This window comes from Molothrus aeneus, chromosome 8 (assembly GCF_037042795.1).
Source record: "Molothrus aeneus isolate 106 chromosome 8, BPBGC_Maene_1.0, whole genome shotgun sequence".
Taxonomy (NCBI): domain Eukaryota; kingdom Metazoa; phylum Chordata; class Aves; order Passeriformes; family Icteridae; genus Molothrus; species Molothrus aeneus.
In genome coordinates, this window is record NC_089653.1 from 31,323,470 (window position 1) to 31,342,252 (window position 18,783).

The 18,783-nt window shown below is 43.6% G+C and overlaps 1 protein-coding gene across 4 annotated transcripts in view; it reads right to left on the reverse strand.

Moving 5' to 3' along the window:
• The window catches only part of FGFR2 (fibroblast growth factor receptor 2), an 80,939-nt gene that overhangs the window by 19,500 nt on the left and 42,656 nt on the right, over positions 1–18,783 (reverse strand). For 2 of the 4 annotated variants that reach the window (XM_066554196.1, XM_066554194.1), the window contains 3 exons: positions 10,446–10,636; positions 7,756–7,900; positions 5,351–5,547 (listed from right to left, as the gene is read on the reverse strand). In XM_066554196.1, coding sequence (XP_066410293.1) covers positions 5,351–5,547; positions 7,756–7,900; positions 10,446–10,636 — 533 coding nt within the window. Of the gene's footprint in view, positions 1–5,343; positions 5,548–7,755; positions 7,901–10,445; positions 10,637–18,783 lie in introns of all 4 variants that reach the window. The other 2 variants (XM_066554195.1, XM_066554192.1) reach the window with 1 other exon arrangement.

Sequence of the window (18,783 nt, forward strand, 5' to 3'; positions counted from 1 at the left end):
ATTTTAAACACAGAGCTTAAATAGCAATAATGCACAGAAAAAAGCAGATTGAAGGCTCTGCCAGTTTCCCTTTTAACACTACTCCACGTGTTTACTTCGGAGCAGAACTGTGTGATGGGCCAGAGATACTGGAGGTAACCAAAATGCATTAAATGATGAGAAATCCAGAGGAACTGCTCCATGTGTGGGAGAAGACAAATGGACTGCACTCCCAGGGAATATTCCCCTGATTGATTAACTGGAGCAGTACAGGGAGTTACAGCAGCTCAAGGGCTATAAAAATCTGCTCCAGAAAAGATGAAGCCAACCCAGCCTGGCCTGTGGCTGGGGGAGATTTTCTGGTTTGAAATGGCCTCTCACCTTTCCTGCAATAAGAAAGAATTAACCTTTGATCTCTTCCCTTGAGCATTTTTTTTTCACTGCCTTAGAGCACACTATAAAAGACTGAGGAAAATCCTACCTATTCCAAGGTCAGTAGACATGGTCAGCTTTAATCTACATTTAAGTGGCAGCTTTCTATATGCTTTTTATTCTTTTTTTCCAGCTTGCCATGTGCAGCTCTGCTCCCCAACCCCTCACCATGCAGGTTCACCTGACACAGGTGAATTAAGCATTGTGGGGGCCCACTCAGGGCTGACACCCTGTTTTAGGTGATGACACTGCTCTAGGGAGGCATTTCATTTCTTAATTCAAGGAAGAAAGGTGAAAGTCAGCTTGAGTTGAGCTGAGCACTGAAAGAACCACTATGGTAGATGTTAACCTCAACAGGAAGGCAGAGCCCCACCAGAAAATATTCCTTGTGTGCTCCCTCTGTGCTTTTAGCAGGCCAGAAGTGAGAACAGAACCAGCCTCAGACAGACCTTCAGCTCCAAATCTGCACTGGAGAAGGACAAAAGCCCACTGCACCCAAACCTCACCCATCAATGCATGATTATATCTCCATTTTAACTACACCTTCTTCCCCTGACCAACACACTGTGCTTAATCAGCTCCCAGTTAATGCTCTACAAGCATTTCTAAGCAGCAGAGCATTTTAAACAAACAAATCTTTGCTGGAATCTTTAAATGCCATGTGGCAAAATCAGCTGCAGAGCAGTGTGTAATTGTCTGTAATTGATTATGAAGGGTGTTTTCCTCCACTGATAATTCATACCATGTCCTGGAGACTAGATCTGTCAGTTCTGGCACTCATGCTGGGACATTTTAGCAGGCATGCAGTGATTTCCTATAACTGTCAGCCTTTTTGAAGGCTCTGCAGTAAAAGTTAATTTGAAATCATATGCATATTTGTATATTATAATTAGTAAATAATGCTGTTAGCTGTTGGTAAGACCAGCCCCATCTGAGTGACCAGATGCAGGAAAATACAAGGTTAAATGCACTACACAAAATTGAGTAAGCCTAATGTTAAGTACTGACATTTAAAACACGTGCACCACCCCTCCATGAAAAGCACTCATTTGGAAGCACTTATACACAAAATAATATCCAATAAGTACCACTAGACAAGACAGTGGTTTCCATAAAAAAAATCCAAGCATAAAGAAAAAAATAAAATAAATATTTAAGGTAAATAGCATTCAACAATATCTTACTGACAGTTGTGTATTAAACTTTGTACTTCATAGTCTATTCCTCTAAAAAAATTATAATTTTACTACTCAATATTACATGAAATACTACATTACTTTCCTTTTTCCTGATCACTTTTCTTATTTTTTACATTTCTGCTGCCATCATCATTTTGAATTATTGAAGTACCATTTTGAACTATTTTTCTGGGTGAGCTCAAGCCTTGCTTTAAACTGATCAGTCTTTGTTCATCACAAATACACCCTTTATATCTCTATGAAGGATTAGACTCCACAACAACAATAGGCATAAATTAATGGAGTGTATTTTACATCAAAAGCATAAAAAAAGGATCACTGCTTCCTGTTTAAGACACGTGCATGTTGAGGGGGTCCAAATTTGACAGATTGACTGTGACAGCCCTAACAAAAACCTTTAGCGATGACAAACATTTGTACTTGACTTTGAGCAAGTCACAAGAGATGGGATTGTCTTTTTGTCTGCTTCAATTACAATTTATCTGTTAAAACAAAGCTTCTACAAAAGAGATGTACATCCTATTGAAGGCTACTCTGTACTCTTCTGGTTCAGTGGCCCTGTCACTTAAAGCCTGTCCTGCAAATCAGCTTGTGAGGCTCAATCCCACAAATTTCTTCATCCCCTCCCTCTCAAGCTGGTACCTCCACACAGACCATGGGTAACACTTGAACTGCTTTGATGAAAAGAGGAGCTGCCTGCTGGATTTCCCTGGAAAACCTGAAAATTGAGTACCAGATCCTGGTGAGGATTGTAGGGGATGGGAGCTGATAATTCCTGACTTCATCCTGACCCTTCCTACGAATGCGAATAGAACTGAATTTTGGCAGGGAAAAAATGCCTGCATGTGGGGAATGATAAAATCCTGTGGTAGCTCAGGCTAAGCAGTGCAGGAGGATCCAAACCAAACCATATGTTACTCAGCAAGACTCTTCTCCTGCTCAGACAAGATGGCATCAGAGCCGCGCAAACGCCTTTCTGTGAACCAGGATTATTTTCCAGCCCAGATCCTCAGGGACCCTGACCCAGCAGCAGAAGAGCTTTGAAAACAATATCAAGAATTTCCCAATCTGTGGCCTCATTTCTCTGGAATTCCAACAAATCCCATCACCCAGCCCTGGATCCAGCCCCATTCTCACAGCCTACCTGCCATGAGCATCTCCTTCCCTCCCATCCTCCCACCTCATCCCTCCCACACGGCACAAAGGGAAACCTCCCGTGATCCACAGATAAATAAAGGTTTAGTGACAAAACCCCACCAAGTTTAAATACAGTCCTCTGAAACACAAATAAACTGGAACAAAGTGAGCTTGGTGGCACAATAAAACAGGGTTGAATGATCCAGAAACACACACCCTTTAAATAAAACATCTGGATTATTTTTCAATTCTTCGCTTGTGACAACAGCCCTGAAATCCAAAACCAGATTTAAAAGATGCAGAGACTGAAGAGCTGCTGCAGCCTCAGCACCAAGGAGAAATGAAGGAATATTCACAAGCAAATCTTTAAGGACTGCTTGTCTCATCCTGCCTTTGCAAACTGACCAGTGAAATCATAAACCAGAAATACAGACTGCAGACAATACCTACAGTAGTTACATTTTCTTCCATGCAAGCACAAAAGCAGAGAGACCTTCAATGAGCAACTGCTGCTAACAAAACAGTACCAGGAACAATTGGGAGCAGTGGGATTTTTGCTTAGGGGTTGAAATATCAGTTGCACTTTCAAATATAAATCTTTTAAAAAAAAAAAAAAGTATTCCCAGTTTTAAAAGCCAAATGCCATTTCGGCTAAAAAAAAAGTAAAAAAACTGAAATGAATTGATAAACCCCAACGTGACAAACATGCTGTAAGACAGTTTCTTCCCCCTGTGAAAACAATAGCTTTGGAGAAGGTCCATATTGCATCATTTAAGGATAAATAGCTAAACTGAGGGCAGTGGTTGGCACTGCTGTCACATGAAATGAAATAACACTCTGCTCCCCGAGGAACCATTTCCAGCTGACACAACTGAGCTCACACCAAACCCTAGGTATTTTTTAGACCTTCAACTTGTCTCTGAGTCATTAGGCTTTTATATTCAGGCAGAAATCTAATAAATGTCTCCCATCTAAGCAGTTGATATGTATCTCTCTCTCTCTGGCTAAGCACACAACATCTGAAAGGCCTCCTTTGTCCAGAAATCTACACAGATTTCTAGCCAGAGAGATGTGTGAATATTGACCTGAGGGCTCCTCATCACTCTTTCTTACACACTCAGAGTGAAAAGTCCCTCTTTGTGCCAGTGATACTCAAGCAAATGAGTAAAATCATAAAATTAAAAAAAAAAAAAAAAAAAAGGAAAAAAACAACCCAAAGTGGCAAAGTCAGTCAGAAAAAAATAAGAACATTTTTTGCTCATATGACAAACCAAATATCTTTCAGATTGAAAAACATTCAGGTGCCCCACCTCAAGATTCTGTAAAATACTGAATTTCAGAGGAAGGTAGCTAAAGCATTCCACACCCTGGTGTTTTTAACCAAGGAAATTCAGACACCATGAAACAAGGGTGCAGAAAAATGTTATGCTGTTCAGAATCTCCCACTCTGTGTGCCCATACACCTCATTTCAAACACCTGCCCATGCTGAAGAACCCTTTTTAAAGTACATGTATTACTCTGACAGTGACAATATTCTGGACAGGCTGCAAAACCAAATCTGCAGAAATCCTGCACCACTTACTCATGGTGCAGATGGACACAAAGTGAAGCCCCACATCCCAATTCCCTGAGCAGAGCCTGGATCCAGCCCCCCCACCCAGAGATTTTTTGGCTGCTGAGGTGAACCCCAGCCTCATTCCAACCTCCCCCCATCCTGCAGGGCTGAAACCTGGGGGTGCAGAGTCTGGCCTCAAGACCTATTGCAAGAAAATCAAAACCTATTAAACTCCAGCTCCTAAAAACACCACAAATCCTTCAGGAGAGGACAGTGTGTGGGAATGGAGGCTGTTTTGGCAAGTGGTGGCCTGTGATAAAGCCAAAGTCCTGTTACTTGTTCAACTGGTTTGTTGCTCGTGGCATCAACCCCTCCAGAATTGCTCATTGCCCGCCACAAACAACTGTAAAATGTATTTCATGTGATGCTGTTGTGTGCATTTTAAATCTGGCACTTGCTTTTGTTTCTTGCTCAAAAGCATCATTATCTTAATCAAGCTGTCCAAGATCTGATATAGTATCTCCCCTATTTTTACTTTATTACAGTCTTTTTTCTATTTTGGGGTGTTTTCTGGATGCCTGGCTATGAAAGCCCCTCCCTTTAGTCTTCAAAAGTCTTCCTGAGAAATACCTCTCTGTATCTGGTACCTAGTTACCACAATAATAATCACCTTAGAAACATCATAAATATACAATTAAATAGGATTCTGTTCCAAAGCCCATTAAGGCAGTAACATTTTTTCCATTGACAAGCTGCGGGATCAGGCCCCCAAATACTCGAAATACATTTTTTTTTCCCATCTCCAGACTGCTAACACAGAACATACTTCAGTTTTTACATTTCTCCCTTCCCTAATAACAGCCCTACCCTGATTTCCTTGAGACACCCATCGCCGTGCTAAGACCTCCTCTCCATCCCACCCGCAACCCGCTACAATTTATTAACTCCCTTCTTTTCTCTTCCCTTTCCTCAGCAGGAGGGATGTGCTGGCTCAGTTGTTGGGGTAAGAAAAAAGCTTTTTGAAACTCTTTATCTACTTTCTGTTACCTGTCTGCGCAGGGGGATTCGCTTGGTCAGCTTGTGGACGGCGGGCTGGCTGCTGAAATCCGGCTTCTTGGTGGTGCTCTTCATGCGGCACATGATCACTGTCAGCACCATGCAGGCTATCAGGAACACCCCTATGCAGTAAATTGCTATTTCCAGGTAGTCTGGAGAGGCTGGGTATTCCTTTTCTTTCTCAGGAGCTGGATGGGAAGGTTTTGGGAGGGAACAATCAGGCCACAGGGTTAGCAAACAGGGCAGCGTTCGGCACAGCACTTGGAGAAAAGTAATGGTAAAATATAAAATATAACCAATTCTTGTGTGATAGTCAGAGCACTGGATGTTTAGGCCATCTTGTAATCTGAGAGTAATTCTTTTTTCCAGATTACTGATTTGATTTTTATCTGAGAGTAGTTCTTTTTTCCAGATTACTGCTTTGATTTTTCAGTCTGCACTGAGTGTGAGCTTGTGCATCTATGTATGCATACACAAACATACACATGTGTCTGCCTAGGTAGGCACACATACACATTGAAATATTGCATCATCAAGGATAATTTTAGAGGGAAGCAAAAACTGTTCAAACTAGGCTCAGGTTCATTTTGTTACTCGAGTCAAAATGTAAAAGCACTGCAATTCGTGTGAACCACACAAAAGCACATCCAAAGATAAAAATGTGAATTAGCTAGCCTGAATGAAAAGTGTCTAAATTTGAAAATAAATGTTTGGGCTCGAGCCTGCTGAATCTGCCTGTTTATTCAAAATTTGCAGTAGGATCTCAAAATACAGAGGGAAGGGAGGATGCATCAGTCCCCCATCATGTCTATAAACTCAGCTTAGGGGTTTCAAAAGGATTTCAAGGAGCTGGCTGTCCAGCTGCTCAACCAGCTGTGCTTCATGCTGGGTGCCCAACTCCCCTGAGGTCCTTTGAGGAGCCCAGTGCTGGATTAAAAAGCATAATTGAGGTGAAAAGGAATTGGCAGCGACACGTTAATTAACGAGCCCTCTTCTGCAAGGACTGTGGTCTTTCAAGTAACCTCATCAGTGGTTACTGGCCTATGAGATTAGATTTGGGAGGGAGTGGTTCTCCAGAGCTGTTACTCTGATTGAAACCATTTTGAAGCTATCTTCAAGACAGTTATATGTGCAAACAGTGTCCCTAATCCCTTATCTGGGATTCAACCCCCGGATAAACAGCATTCCACAGCCATCAGCGGTCACTCCGCAAGCAATGCACGTTTCATGCTGAAATTTTCTTGTGCCTTTCCAGGCTTAGAAAAACACTTTGTTTAAGAAAATTGGTTAAAAAAAAATGCTGTTCAAGCACTTGCAAAATGCAAACACTGCCAGCAGAAGCAAGCTCTACACAAGCACTGCTCTGCCTGCTTGGTGACACCTCACAGGCTCGGGGTTCAGTTCAGAGTGAGATGGAATAAAGCTGCCTTGTTCAATATATTTCAATAAAAGGTAAGAAATTATCTGCAGACAGTGGGAATATTCAACTCCCACACTGTGAGGCTCAGCAACACACACATGCAGGTTTTGTACCTCTTACTTAGGATTAACAATTAATAAATGTTAAGCACAAGATGACCCAGCAAACCTCAGGTGGTTCATGTTTTTTTTCCAAAGGAACTCCTGAGGCAGCTGCCAACAGTTATAAATGAGAAAATTTGACTAATGTCAAAACCAACTACGGTTACATCTTCTAACAGCTGATAATAATTTTCAGGCAATAAAGCACATTGATGTTTGTTTCTTCTAAGGACAGAAACATCATCAACCCCAGAACAGCAAGACATGCTTTGCAGTAAAAGCAAATGACTACTTGTTTCCTTAGAGCATGCAATGTTTAAAGATGCACGGAGCCGATTCCCAAGATATGGAAGGCACTGCTTCTGTACATGATCCTCTGGCATTCAAATTGGAATTTCCACGAGAGATTTGCATGATAGGTAAAAGTGAATTGAAGTACACCGAACAGCTCGGGCATTTTAATGAGCCAGTACATAACTATGGCCAAATTAGTTCCAAACTTTGTAACGAACTCAATTTCATCCTCTTGACAAAGTTTACAATGATTTATGGGCTGATTTTCAGTTGTCTCATTGAAGTGCTAAGGAAATGCAGCTCCTTAGCATTTCTGATGATGTAAAAACATTTCAATTAAGTGCAATAGCCACACATCCCACACCATTTTTTGTTGTTGTTGCTGTTTGATTTTTGGAGTTGCAAACACGTGACAGAACAACTCACTGGCTTGAGACAACTGCACTTAAAAAAACCAAAATCATTGTAAAAGTCCTTTTTTTTTTTTTTTGGACACAGAAGCCGTGCTAATTCTGCAGCAATCAACAAGGGGAGGGGGGGGAAAAAAAGAGGAAAAACCACAGAAAGAGAGCAGTGTATACCTGGCAGAACTGTCAACCATGCAGTGTGAAAGGATATCCCAATAGAATTACCCGCCAAGCATGTATACTCCCCAGCATCCTCAAAAGTTACATTCCGTATATAGAGAACCTCAATCTCTTTGTCCGTGGTGTTAACACCGGCAGCCTAAAAAAAAAACAAGAGGGAAGCAAGAGAAAAAGCTAGACACTGAGAGAATTTTTGTGGATAGGGAGGTGGAGCCACAGGGCTTTGCACTTGGTAAAGGCAGAGGTGGAGAGATGCAAAGCTCCTTCCCCATCCACAATCCCTCATCCAAAAGGCGTTTACCAACAGGTCCCAGCTCACCTCAGAAAGTAATCAACACCCTTCACCAGACCTAAACTCACCACCTAAACATGCATGCAATCAAAAGACATGGAAAAATTCACCCACAAATATTTTTTTTCCTTCTTCTTTTATGACAAGAGAAAGTTGAGAGAAAAACAAAGAGAAAACAAAGTAGGACAGAACGTGGGATCCTTCACGTGTAGAGACCTGTTTCAGAGGAAAGAATTTACCATAAAAGCATACTCTAAAATGATTAAAAAGGGGTGAATTCTGCTCCAAAAGACAACTTAGTAGCTGTCTTAGATTGTATGATCCTTGCATCACCCACTGCACTGCAGTTTTGAGTAGTAACTACTACTGTACATTGTGAAGAGTTGCCAAATCTTGTTTAAATCTCAAACCTGGAAATACTTGATGGTTTGCCTAGAAGCAGAGTGGGAGGTATCCCAACTCTTGCTCAAAAATCAGAGATCTTGTTCAGTTGTGGCTCTCACAGGTAAGACAGAAAATACTTCAAAGTTTTGAGAACCAGGAGATGAAAATAAAACATATTTTTCTACATCTTAAAGATTGAGGAGAAAAATAACTCTGCACGTTTTGTGGTTTTTACTGGTCATCTTCCAGACTTGTTGCTTGACATTGTGCACCAATCCAAGTAGCAGTGATTATCCAAACTGATACAAACGGAGTAAATCTTAGGTCTGGAACTTCCCAGCTGCCCCAAGATGGGCACATCAGGGCATCAGCATCAAGATCTCAGTGATGGAGGATTAGAGAAATTAATGTTTGCTACTTTTGATCTCTGTTCCATTCAAAAATGTTACTTTGAAATACACAATCAGGGAATAAATACCTTTTTATTGGACAATTTGGAGGTAAATTTAGTTGTGGGCTGCAGTCACAGGGCTGCCTGTTTTTATTGTTACTGCTGAGTAAAACCCAGTTAGTAATGGGTGAGTAAGACCTGGAAAAATCCTCCCACCTGCACAGTCACAGTGACTAAACTGACCTGACTTGTGCTCCAGGGGGTTTTTATGTGAACAGGTCATACATATACACACCTATGTGTATATATAAATACACACTGCTAGGCTGTAATTACATTATTCAAGGAGTACCCTCTGTGTGAACTGCAGAGTATGCAGAATTAGCAACAAAACTGCCCAACACACACACAGACACAAAGACACCAAAGAGAGAATAAAGATCAGCAAACAGAAACCAAAGCAGTGCTTCTGGTACAGAGGATATTGTGGGAATTTTTCCATGGCTGCTGGTGTAACACCAGCTGCATCACCAAAGGAGGATTACACATATACCACCAAGGCCAGAGAGTATCCTACAAGCTGCCTGCAGTCTCCCAAAGCACCATTTTTTCCAGCTTGCTTTAAAAAACGTTGTTACCTTGTACACTTGGCAGAACAGAGAGCCAGGCAGACTGGTTGGCCTCCCCTATATAATTGGAGACCTTACAAATATATTCTCCAGCGTCCGCCTCTGTCACATTGTACAGTGTCAGCACTTCAGCATTGGAACTATTTATCCCCGAGTGCTAGAACAGACCAATAACACAGGAGAACAAGGTCACTGCTGCCCAGAATGGACACCAATCTGTCTATGGTCCCACCACCAACACGTCACCAGAATATTCCACATCAGCCTCTAAACATTGAAGGGTTCGGGGGTTTTGTTATTGTTGTTTTTGGGTTTTTTTCCCTTTTGGTTGTTGTTTGGTTTTCGTACATCCGCAGCATCACACGAGGAGTTAGAGAACAGCAGCGTGGGGGGGAAAGGAATCCACCTGGGCAGGTACTGCATGGGACAAGCAGGTACAGAGCCTGTCAGAGTTTTGGCAATGCCACCCAGCTTAGAAAGCTTCAGTTTCCCTGGTCAGGCTTGCTCCAAGCTGGCAGGAATGACAGTACCAATACACTGCTCCAAACCAGACATCTCTGCAGGCTCAGCATCCAGACAGCCCGGTCCTCCAGCAAGCTTTTGGCAGCAGCTGCCATGTTTCTTTGAAATCAAGAGGCTGAAGAAACATGAAAGAAACGGAGTAGATTGTCCCAGGTATGTTTTGGATGCTTTCTACCCATACAAAAATGTCAATGATGTTCTTTAGAAGGACTTTCATTTTTTTTTCTGAACAAGTCATGCCTGAAACATTCAGATATAAAGGACCTTTCATGGAAATAAAAAGGAGCAAAACAGTGTCTATAAGCTGCACAGTTAGCATTCAGACAAGCAAACGTTTATCTAACTCATCATTTCACTTCTAACATAAACATCTCCACTTTCAAAAGAAGCTCAGAACTCGAAACCCTTGGATTTACACCACGCTCTAAAGAAGGCATCACCGCTGCTGGCACCTGCGAAGCCTCACCTTTAAAACCTGGAGATAAGGGAGCCCATCTGGCCCGTATTTACTGCCATTCTTCTCCACGTGCTTTATCCACTGGATGTGGGGCTGGGCATCGCTGTAGACCTTGCAGACAAACTCCACATCCCCCCCGACCACGGCGGAGGCGTTGGCGGGGAGCCCCGCCTGCAGGATGGGCCGGTGCGGGGAGCGCTCTGCTCCGGCAGGGAACGGTGCAGAGAGAGAGAGAGAGAGAGAGAAATAAAGATGCATAAATAAGCAGGGCTGCCAAGAAAACTGTAAGTGAACCCCAGCCAAAAAGCCCTGTAAGCCTGTTGGCTGACTCCTCCGAAATAACACCGCAGCCAAAGCGTGTAACAAAACCTGCAGTTCAAAGGAGATGGCTTGAGCGTTACACTTGTAATTTAAAGAATAGCCATTTGTGGGGAGGGGGGGGAAAATAACCCTGCTTAAACACTTTGCTCGTTTTCCATGGTTTAACTCAGCCCTAACGAGGTAAAATATCTCCCCTTGGGTTTTTTTAAGCTACCGTAATTAAGTTACCTCTGAGTTCTCAAACGTCTCGACTCGGCTAAACCTCCACACATTAAGAAGAAACATTGTTGATTAATTTTGATAAATTAATTTATTCTTTTTGATTAAGAAGAAATAGTATTAACACACATTAAGAAGAAATACTATTGATTAATTTTGGATAATTATTGATTTAAAACACGTTAAAATAAACCAAAAGGAATTTCTCAAAAGTAGCAGCAGAAGCCTCAGCTTGCAGGATGCACAAATGAGGCAGCTCAGCTTCCTAAAATGCTCCAATCAGTGCCACCACCACCACTGCTCTCTGCTTCACTCAGACACAGCAGCAGAAACACTGCTTCATTCTTACTCTCACCAAAACACAGGCAAATACAGAGTTCTCTGGAAAACTGAAGTGTATTTAATGTGAGCCAATTCAGCTTCTAATCTATGCCCATGCATAAGCATTTCTCACACATTTTCAGTCAACCTCTCATGGGGAGCAGCTGAGGGAATTGGGGCTCTTTAGCCTGGAGAAAAGGAGGTTCAGGAGGGACCTTCTCGCTGCCTACAACTCCCTGACAGGGGGTTTTTAGTCAGGTGGGAGTCAGGCTCTTCTCACAGGTGACAGGTGACAAGTGACAGGACGAGAGAGGAAATGGCCTCAGGTGGTGCCAGGGGAGGTTTGGATTGGATATCAGGGAAAATTCCCTCACCAAAAGGGTTGCCCAGCTTTGGAACTGCCCAGGGAGGGCATCTAAAAGTCATGTGTGTAGATGTGACACCTGGGGATGTGGTTTAGTGGTGGCCTTGGCAGTGCTGGGTCGATGGTTGGACTCAATGATTCCAGAGGGCTTTTCCAACCTAAACAAATTCTGTGAATCAGAAGTGAAATGCTCACTAGCCATGCCCAGCCTCAGCTCCCCATTCTCCCCTGCTCCAGGAATTCTTTCAAAGATAAGTAAAAAACAGCAGACCTAAATATTTATTTTTAGAGGCTGTATACTGTAAAAGCTCTGACATTACAAGCCAAATCAGCTGAATTTCAAACCAAGCGTTCCTTCTTAAACATACTTGTCTCCAATAAATTGTTTCACAAGCAAACATTGTGAATATAATAGCAAATAATGATGCCATTGAACAATGGGATCTTTTATACAGTCCAATATATTTGGCATGCAGCAAACATCTACTGGGAATTTATTCACTGAGGCTATGCTGGCAGCACACTACAAAGCAGCAGTCTTATTTTACTTGTGGCAAAAGTGCATTTGCAATGCAGTTACTAAATTATTCCATGGCTATGTGTGTCATTTTCGGAGATCTAGGAACAGTTTCATATTTTTTAATTTGTAAATTGCAGTAGAACACATAAATTATTATTTTACGGTTCTGGAGAGAACTTTTAGTTTCTCACCTTATACTAAATAAGCTCTAATTCCATCTCCCTCATTCCTTCATTTGGGTACAAAACCAGCAAGCAAAAATCTCTCTTTAATAGAAACCTTACACCATCTTCCAAAACTTATTACAGCTGCCTTCGGTATAAAATGAAACCTTAGAGAATGTTATTTAAAATGTTTTTTAGAAGTCAGTAGGCCTCATGTTTCATTTCTCCACATCAGGGTTTGATTTCCTTTGTGACCTTATTCTCTGCCCTTTAACAAACCAGAGAATGAGGCCTGAAACATCTTGGAAACGTTCCTACTATGCCAGCATCCACACACGAGATGTGTTTAGTTTATCCTGATAGCCATCAATGATTTAATATTTTATTGATGACTGTCAAGCATTTCCTCTACCAAAAAAGAGGAGGCGAAGCAAAGGACTAAAAGCAGAGTTCTCACACTCTTGGCCCTCAGTTGCATTGAAAAAAATTAAAGTGTGTGCATACGGGTGAGTATATATGTATGGCCATTTGTGAGATTTCTTCTCTAAAGGCAAATGTGTTAAAAATAAACTTTTGTTGCTCTCCCCCACATGGATCAGTGTTCACCAACTCCTCCACTCCAGCAGAGGGGAGCAGTCCTGTGCCCACACAGGCAAACAGCACAGGAGAACAAAACCATCACCATGCAAATCCAGCAGGGCTTCATGGCAAACCTGGGGTCCAAGGAGCCCACAAAATACATTCAGGACTGGGGAAAACAGCTACAAGAAACTTCCACTAATTACCAATGACCAAGCTTAATTGTGTTCAGCACCTTCTCCTGGAAACCCTCATTTCAGGATGTTATCCAGAACATGCAGGAGTTATCCTACTTCTCTGCAAACCCACACACATCTAAGGACTCTGTTAAGCACAGGTACTGTCAAAGCCATATTCATAAATCTCACATCACTATTCAGCATTTAAAACACAAGCTGCACATTTGTAAGCAGATATCATCACTCAAACAACTAGCTGCACTAATATTAGATGGAAACAGTGTGTTCCTTTTTACTGAGCACCAGCAAAGGAGTCAAAGTTGCATTTAAACAAATCTTCAAGGCTGCTGAAAGTGATATTATCATTACTGAATAATTATAATCAGGATCATCACTAAAACATCGTGACCATATACATCTCTAGTTATTTAAACAATATTTTCATACAAAACAAGCTGGCAACAAATCTCATAGTTCTGGAGCCTGATTTCACTATTGCTCTCGTTGTTTAATATTGAAGAAATACCTTAAGAAATAAATATATGCTGCCTGAACACTGACATTTCAGTGTTACAGTCTCACTGATGATACAATTTGTTATAAAATCAAGTCAAAAACATATGCTGTAATTCAGAAAATCACCCCCAACATGTTTCATGCTGGTTCCCACTATAAAAGATAGACACCAGCTTGTAGTTTAGATACAAAACTAACATCATCCCCATCTGAGGAATTAGTTATCTACAAAACACAGAGTCAAAACGATGGCTCACATGAGATATATCAGATTCAAGACCACAAGCACCTAAATTTTACACCACCATAAAAGTGCCCAGGATTTGAGCATTTCTGCTCACTTATCTGTAGGCAAACAGAGTCACTATCTGAAGGGATGACTGACAAAGAGACCTTGCCCAAAAGGCTTAAGAGGAAGCTGTCATTTAGCCTGTTAATGTTAAAACTTCAAAATACCTCCCTCCAAGAGATAAAACCACAAAGAATCCAGGAAAGCTGGAAAATTCCAAGCTCCAAAAAAAAAAAAAAAAAAGAAAAAAAGCTGGCACAATGGAAGGAGCTCCCCAGGAAGTTCCAAGCACTGCAGGAGCCCTAGAGATGGTGGGAGCCTGTCCTGGTACTGGAAATGATTGTTAGAGCTTACACACTTCACAAGGAATCCTGAGAACTGGCTCCATAAGGAATTTAAGCCCTGAAGAGGGGATTCCTACAAAAGGGAAAGACTCTTCCCCATCTTGGCTTTATTTGCATTTATGGGAAGGGAAGGGAAGGGAAGGGAAGGGAAGGGAAGGGAAGGGAAGGGAAGGGAAGGGAAGGGAAGGGAAGGGAAGGGAAGGGAAGGGAAGGGAAGGGACCATAAGAGGTGAAGATGCTGGGGTGTGGAGGTGGGTGACAGGGGCCAAACCCCAACTCCCAGAGCCAAGGGAGGCCAGCAGACACCAGCCCATCCATCCCTCCCATGCCCTGGAGCAGGATGGAGCAGCCGTGGCAAGGGAGGCTGCTCGCCAAGAGGGGAGATGCAGGGCAGGAATTGCTGCTGTCAGAGGCCACTGGAGAGGGATTGTGGCTGAGAGAGTGGCACTGCTGCCACCAGAGAGCCTTGGCAGGGACAGCAGACAATAACCCCGGAAGGGGGGAGCTCCAGGACTTGGCCAGGCCAAGTCTCCTTAGCAACCTGGCTGTGCCAGGGGCTGAGAAGAGCTCTGGGAATTGTCTCTCCAAGGCTCCTTGTCACCCTAGCACAGACAGTTCAGGACCTTTCACGGGAGCTAAAAGCCAGAGCCAAAGCCCATTGAAGTCAGGGGGAAAACTCACAGGGAACTCAATGGGCTTTGCATAAGGCATCCGATTCACTGGAAACAAGAAAATGAAAACTACTCTTATTTTCTGCTTTTGAATGTGCTTGTTTCCTCTCCTTGCAAATGTGTGATTCAAGTGTGGGCTGGAAAAATAAAAGCTTAATAGCAAATGCAAGACCAAGCATGAGTTCTGGGGACAATGGAGAGATCCTCAATTAAGGGGGGAAGTGAGGGAGGAAAAAATTACCTAATTTTTAGCTAGACACATTTATCAGAGCCTTCAATCACAGTTTTGAAATGTTACTGACTTCTAAGGACTCATCTTGATGGCTGCCACTGAGCCACTACAGAGGCATCCCTCAAATGATGCCTCTGAGCACCAGTTCTGGATCAATAGCCCCTGGTAGAGGTTCTGTGCATTCAGGCATCACTAAATGAGAAATGAAATAGTTCCAGCTGTCACTGAAAACACAGACCTGCCATACCCTCTTCTTGCCCTGGTCAGCACAGCACCCTCAGCTCTAGTTGCTTATTCTGCCCAACTCCAAGCCTGGGAAACATTCAGCAGCAGCCTGGAGCCTGTGAAAACACTATCCACTCCCAGGCACCTTCCCTCAGAAGCTGCAACATCTGCTGCTTTGGAACATGCTAATTATGCTGGAAATTATGGGTCTCAGAAGCATCCTCCAGCATTTTAGGCCAGACTCTAATCACAGCCTCTTGCATTGGCTTTGGCTTCACGTTGTAAACTTGCAAGATTGAGTTGCAAGCCTTAAAAAAAAAAAAAAAATTAACCACAGCCTTTTCTTTGCAGGCTTGGACTGAAACATTCCTCCCCTGTGTTTCATCTTCACCAACGAGCAGCACTTTCCCACCATTTCCAATGAAGTGCCACCCATCTCTGGGACATCTCTGGGTCAGCCAGAGCCCTCTCCTGCAGTGTCACCCTTCTCTGGGTCACACAGAGTCCTCTCCAGCAGTGTCACCCATCTCTGGGTCACCCAGAGCCCTCTCCAGCAGTGTCACCCATCTCAGGGACACCCAGAGCTCTCTCCAGCAGTGTCACCCATCTCTGGGTCACCCAGAGCCCTCTCCAGCAGTGTCACCCATCTCAGGGACACCCAGAGCCCTCTCCAGCAGTGTCACCCATCTCTGGGACACACAGAGCCCTCTCCAGCAGTGTCACCCATCTCTGGGTCACACAGAGCCCTCTTCAGCAGTGTCACCCATCTCAGGGACACCCAGAGCCCTCTCCTCATGCCCTCATCCAACCATACCCGTGGGATTTCCAAAACTGCTCCATCAGGAAGGGCAGTTCTATGGTAACTTTTCAGGCGATTTAACCACTGAAGGCAGGAAGGTGAAACCTCTCAGGTGTAGCTTCCTACAGTGCACCCTGCAACACCTCAAAGCTGAAACATGATTTGCCCTCAGAAGTGGCACTAGTGACCATTTCAGTCACAGTCTGAGGGAACAACTCCCTCCATGTGTGCAAGCCACTCTTTGTGCTCCTTTTCTGACATCCCTATGGAGGCTGTACATGTGGGTACTGTTACTGCTGGCTCTGATGTTGGTTTTGGTGATGTGGGTACCTGCTACAGGACTGGAGCATGTACTAAAGCCAAGGGGCCAGCCACAGGATATCAGTGCCTGATCAGCATCTATTGGGGTAGATATCAACCATGAGAAGAAAGATGATACGATTATTAGATCCTTGCTGTTCAGTGAGCAGTGAGTTTCAGGTTTCTGTCCTGTGCTAGCTGACTGCAAGAGAACCAGTCTGCAAGGAGAAACACGAGGATTGCCATCCTTCATGAGAGATCCCACCTACACCAACTGCAAATCCATTCACAAGCACTCAGAGGCTGGATTAATCATTGTTCTCCCAATCAGAGAGCCTTTCTGAGGTGAGTTCCAGCAGCAACCCCAGAATGAGGAACTGCAACGTGGTTTTCTCCACAAATCCAGCATTATCCGAGTTCATGCACTGGACCCTGTTTGGAACCACACTTGCACTCCTTGAGGTGGTGATGATGGGATGCCAGCCCCCACAGGAATCTCATCCTTGAAGGCAGCTCTCTGCACAGGGGCCAAGCCAAACCTCTGCTTCCTCTCCCCAGCACACAAAGCCATTGCTTAGGGGATCCTGTGCTCTCTGAAATCCTGGAAGCAGAACACTCCTAACTCCACTGTTTGCTCTGTGGCATGGTGGAGGAAGGCTGAGTGCTGGCTGCTCTTTCAGAAGATCAGAAAGAACCAAGCAGAGGTTGGCAGAACACCTCTGCTCATTAATGTCACACACCAGGCAGCCATGAGGCAGGAGCTGAGCAGGCTCCACCAGCTGCACATCACTTTGGGCTCCTCTCTGCACAAAGTGAAGCACTGTGTGTTGTTTACAGCCAGCTCAGAAGTGCTGCTCAGCTGTCATGTTCCATTTCAACAGACACACACACAAACCCCTCCAATCATCACCTCCTGGGTGATTTACACACGCCAAGGTAGAGCCCACAGCAAGTTAGGGATGATGCTCTCCTCCTAAACTCTGCAAAATCACAAGGTGCTTGAAGGCTGGAAGAATTAACATCACTGTCATGGAACAGTAAGAGATAAAGACCATCCCTGGCAAGAACACTTGATAAAGAACAGGAGCCTCTCAGGCAGACCTGCAGAACAGCTCATGGATCAGACAGCACTACCAGTACTGATGATATCACACCTTACAAATTTTGGCATCTTTTAACCAGCAGGCATTAGCCAACAAATGGCTCATGCTACTCCATGTTCCAGTACAGCAGGAGTCTCCATGTGCAGCATTTCCTACTGGCCCAACACCACCTGAAGAAATCATTTTGGTGGCCAAAGCTCAAAGGGGCATCATTGCAGCTGGAGCTCCAGTGAACCTGGCACAGGGACCTGGGGCCAACCTTCATCACCATTATCTAAGCTCCCTTTGTCCTTTAATCTAGAAGCCCTTTATACAAATTTGAGGCACTTCTTGCTACCTTGTGTCTCTCACTCTGGCCCCACCACCCAGCTCTGCTCTGGTTTTTGGGCAGTACCAGCAGTCAGCAGGGAGTGAGACAGCAGGGAACCAGACTCCACATATCCCTGCTGTCACTGAATACTTTCCCAAGAAGTTAAACATTTGAACATCATTAAAGAATTCTAATGCTAAAGATTAAAGTTCTGACACATATTTCAAAGCAGAACCCATAGCAAAGCCTCTGCCACTCCACCCAACCTCCTTGAGACACTCAAGCCCTCCTGCTCACCAGCCAAGTAAAAATCTTTACAGAAGTTAAGCAGGTGTGTTCACACTCTTTGTCCTTGGCTTCACCACCTCCACCTCTGATTTTAAGTAATGGCACTGCTTCCCAAGCAGGCAAGGCTCCCACTGATGTTACCCATCTGTTTCCTTGGATAGCTCTACAGCAGAGCTTCAGCTCTGTGTCCTATATGCATTTTAGCTAAAAAATCCATCTCTGCACACCTTTACACCTCTTCTTCACAGCAGAAGAGACAGCAAGCAAGACTGACCTATTTGGCTTGATACAAAGCCCACTGATGTCAATGAAAACAGTACAAAAAAAATTAAAAATCGGAATCAGAACTAGTTAAAAGCTATCCTTTCAAATCACACATATATCTGAGGGTTAAAGGAGACAGGGACATCCAGCAAGCCTGAGGCTATGGCAGGAAACATGAATGCTCTTGTTTTAAAACATTAAATTATCAACAGGGTTTTAAGACCAGTTTGTCCTTAAAAGCAAAGCCCTATTGTCAGGCTGACAGCGTGGGCTTCATCAGCCCCAAGGAGCAGAAAAAGTCGTAGCAGCAAGAGTTGTACAACACTAATCTTGGAGCTC